This window comes from Aplysia californica, unplaced genomic scaffold, assembly GCF_000002075.1.
Source record: "Aplysia californica isolate F4 #8 unplaced genomic scaffold, AplCal3.0 scaffold00363, whole genome shotgun sequence".
In the NCBI taxonomy this organism is placed as follows: domain Eukaryota; kingdom Metazoa; phylum Mollusca; class Gastropoda; order Aplysiida; family Aplysiidae; genus Aplysia; species Aplysia californica.
In genome coordinates this window covers 22,907-24,928 of record NW_004797633.1, presented here as the reverse complement: position 1 = coordinate 24,928, position 2,022 = coordinate 22,907, and the positions used below count along the sequence as shown (strand labels likewise).

Here is a 2,022-nt window from a genome sequence, read left to right as displayed (position 1 = left end):
CACAAGTTTGGGAGATTCAGCTTCGACTTAGGAAGGTTCACAATATCGTGTTTGCGACAGATCGCTTTCCAGGAACGACTTGAGTCAGACTCATCGGGAGCCGAGCGCGGATATAATAATTGTACCCGGGAGGTGTCGCAGTGGAAACTGTACAGCTAGCTGCCTCATCTGATTCTGTGTGACGTAATAGAGAGGCCTCCTGTGGACAGTCGTGTGGTGTGGTGTGGGTTGTGTTCTTCCTCCCTGGTGTTTGTGACGTGTAGTCGAGGATCGGGTCTGGTGAAGGGCAGACTTTTCTTTGGATTTTTAGAAGATAGTAAATATAACTGCCAAAGGGGAAAAAATACCCAACAAAACAGAACTTCTAGAAAGCCCCTCAAAAACAAGATTCTCTTTGGATTTTTAGAGAAGATAATAAAACAAAGGAGGAGAAAAAACCGCGAAGCAGAACATCTTGAAACCCCCACAAAACAAGCTTCTGCTTCTCCGTGGATTTCTAGAAGATAATAAAAAGAACAAAAGAAAAAAAAAACCCGCTCTGGATTTTGAGAAGACAATAAAGCAAAAGGGGGATTCAACCCCAGCGAAACAGAACATCCAGAAAGCCTCCGCGAGAACCATGTGACTGGGATGTGTGTTCATTCTCCCGCGGTCTGAGCTTTCTGTGTGTGTTGTGTTCACCCCTCGTGTGTGTCGGTGGTCGAGTGAGTAGCGTGTGTGGGTGGTCGAGTGAGTAGCGTGTGCAGCATGTTGCACCTGGAGGTGGTGGGGTCGAGTCCCCGGCAGTCTGTGTCGTTGATGAGGGAGTTTCCGATAGAGCCAGCCGCCGTCGCTCCAAACACTGGACACACAACGCAGCTGATTCGGCTCAACTCGAGGTGAGTGCTGGTAGTTGTGGTGTAGTTGTTGTGGTGGTGGTAGTGGTGGTGATGGTGTTGTTGTTGTTGGTGTTGTGGTTGTGGTTTTTGTTGTTGTTGTTGTTGGTGGTGGTGGTGATGGTGTTGCGGTTGTTGTTGGTGGTGTTGTTGTGGTTGTTGTTGTTGTTGTTGTTGTTGTTGTTGGTGTGGTGGTGGTTGTTGTTGTGTTGCTGTTGTTGTTGTTATTGTTATTGATGTTGTTATCGTTGTTGTGATTGTTGTAGTTGTTGTTATATTTCTACGGTTGCTTCCATCTTTGTCATTCTCTGCCATGTGTGATTCCGTTGTTCGTTGTTGTCGGTGTTGGTTTTATCGTCCTTGTTATTGCAATCCTTGTTTGGTGGGATTTAGCCGTGATAATTGTTTTTTCTTACTGCAGCTCTTACTGAAACAAAACTACATGTAATCTTTTTTACAGTTCACCTGTGCCTCGGCAAGGTATATTATGACAGTTTGGTTGTTCTATTTTTTGGAGGTGTATTTTTATTTTATTGTCATTTAGCTTGGAATCTGTGGCGGGCTCATCTGAGCGCATGTCCGTGTTGTATGTTCGCACGGTAGGCAGCAAACCAGGATTGGTTCAGACAATCTGAGAAATGTTTGGTGGCCGCGACATCGTTCTGTCGTGAGCGTCAGTCTGTGTGTCTGGCTCATAGATCCTCCTCTATGACAACCCTTGTCAAACCTGTCCGACTAATTTTACTTGGCATTTTCTGGGAAATGAGAGCACCCCCTCCCCCTCTTCCCTCAGACCTCTTTCCGTTTTTTCTTGGTCCGAGGTAATTCTAAAATCCCAGTAACCCACGCGGTATTTATGTACGCTTTGATTGTCTTGTGATCTCCCGTCGCCTGTCTGGGAATGTCAGATCGTCAGAAAACTGTGGGTTTAGAAGAGTCGATGAGCTGTGGTGGCCTTTGTCGTCCAGTGTCTCAAGCTGTTGTCTGTGTCCGGCCGATTATCTTCATGCGCACCACGGTTGACCAGAAGACAGAGGGTCGCCGCTCGTTACTGTCACAGTCAATCTGTGGATGTGTGTCTCACCTGTACCGAACACTGTCACAGTCAATCTGTGGATGTGTCTCACCTGTACAGGACACTGTCACA

General features: G+C 46.7%; 1 protein-coding gene across 1 annotated transcript in view; it reads left to right on the top strand.

The window, feature by feature from the left end:
* The window catches only part of LOC101854963, a gene marked incomplete at its 3' end in the record, with an annotated part of 10,612 nt that extends 9,734 nt beyond the window's left edge, over positions 1–878 (top strand). Inside the window, 1 exon segment of the mRNA XM_035971022.1 lies at positions 61–878. Coding sequence (XP_035826915.1) covers positions 748–878 — 131 coding nt within the window.
* Between the last annotated feature and the right edge of the window lie 1,144 nt (positions 879–2,022).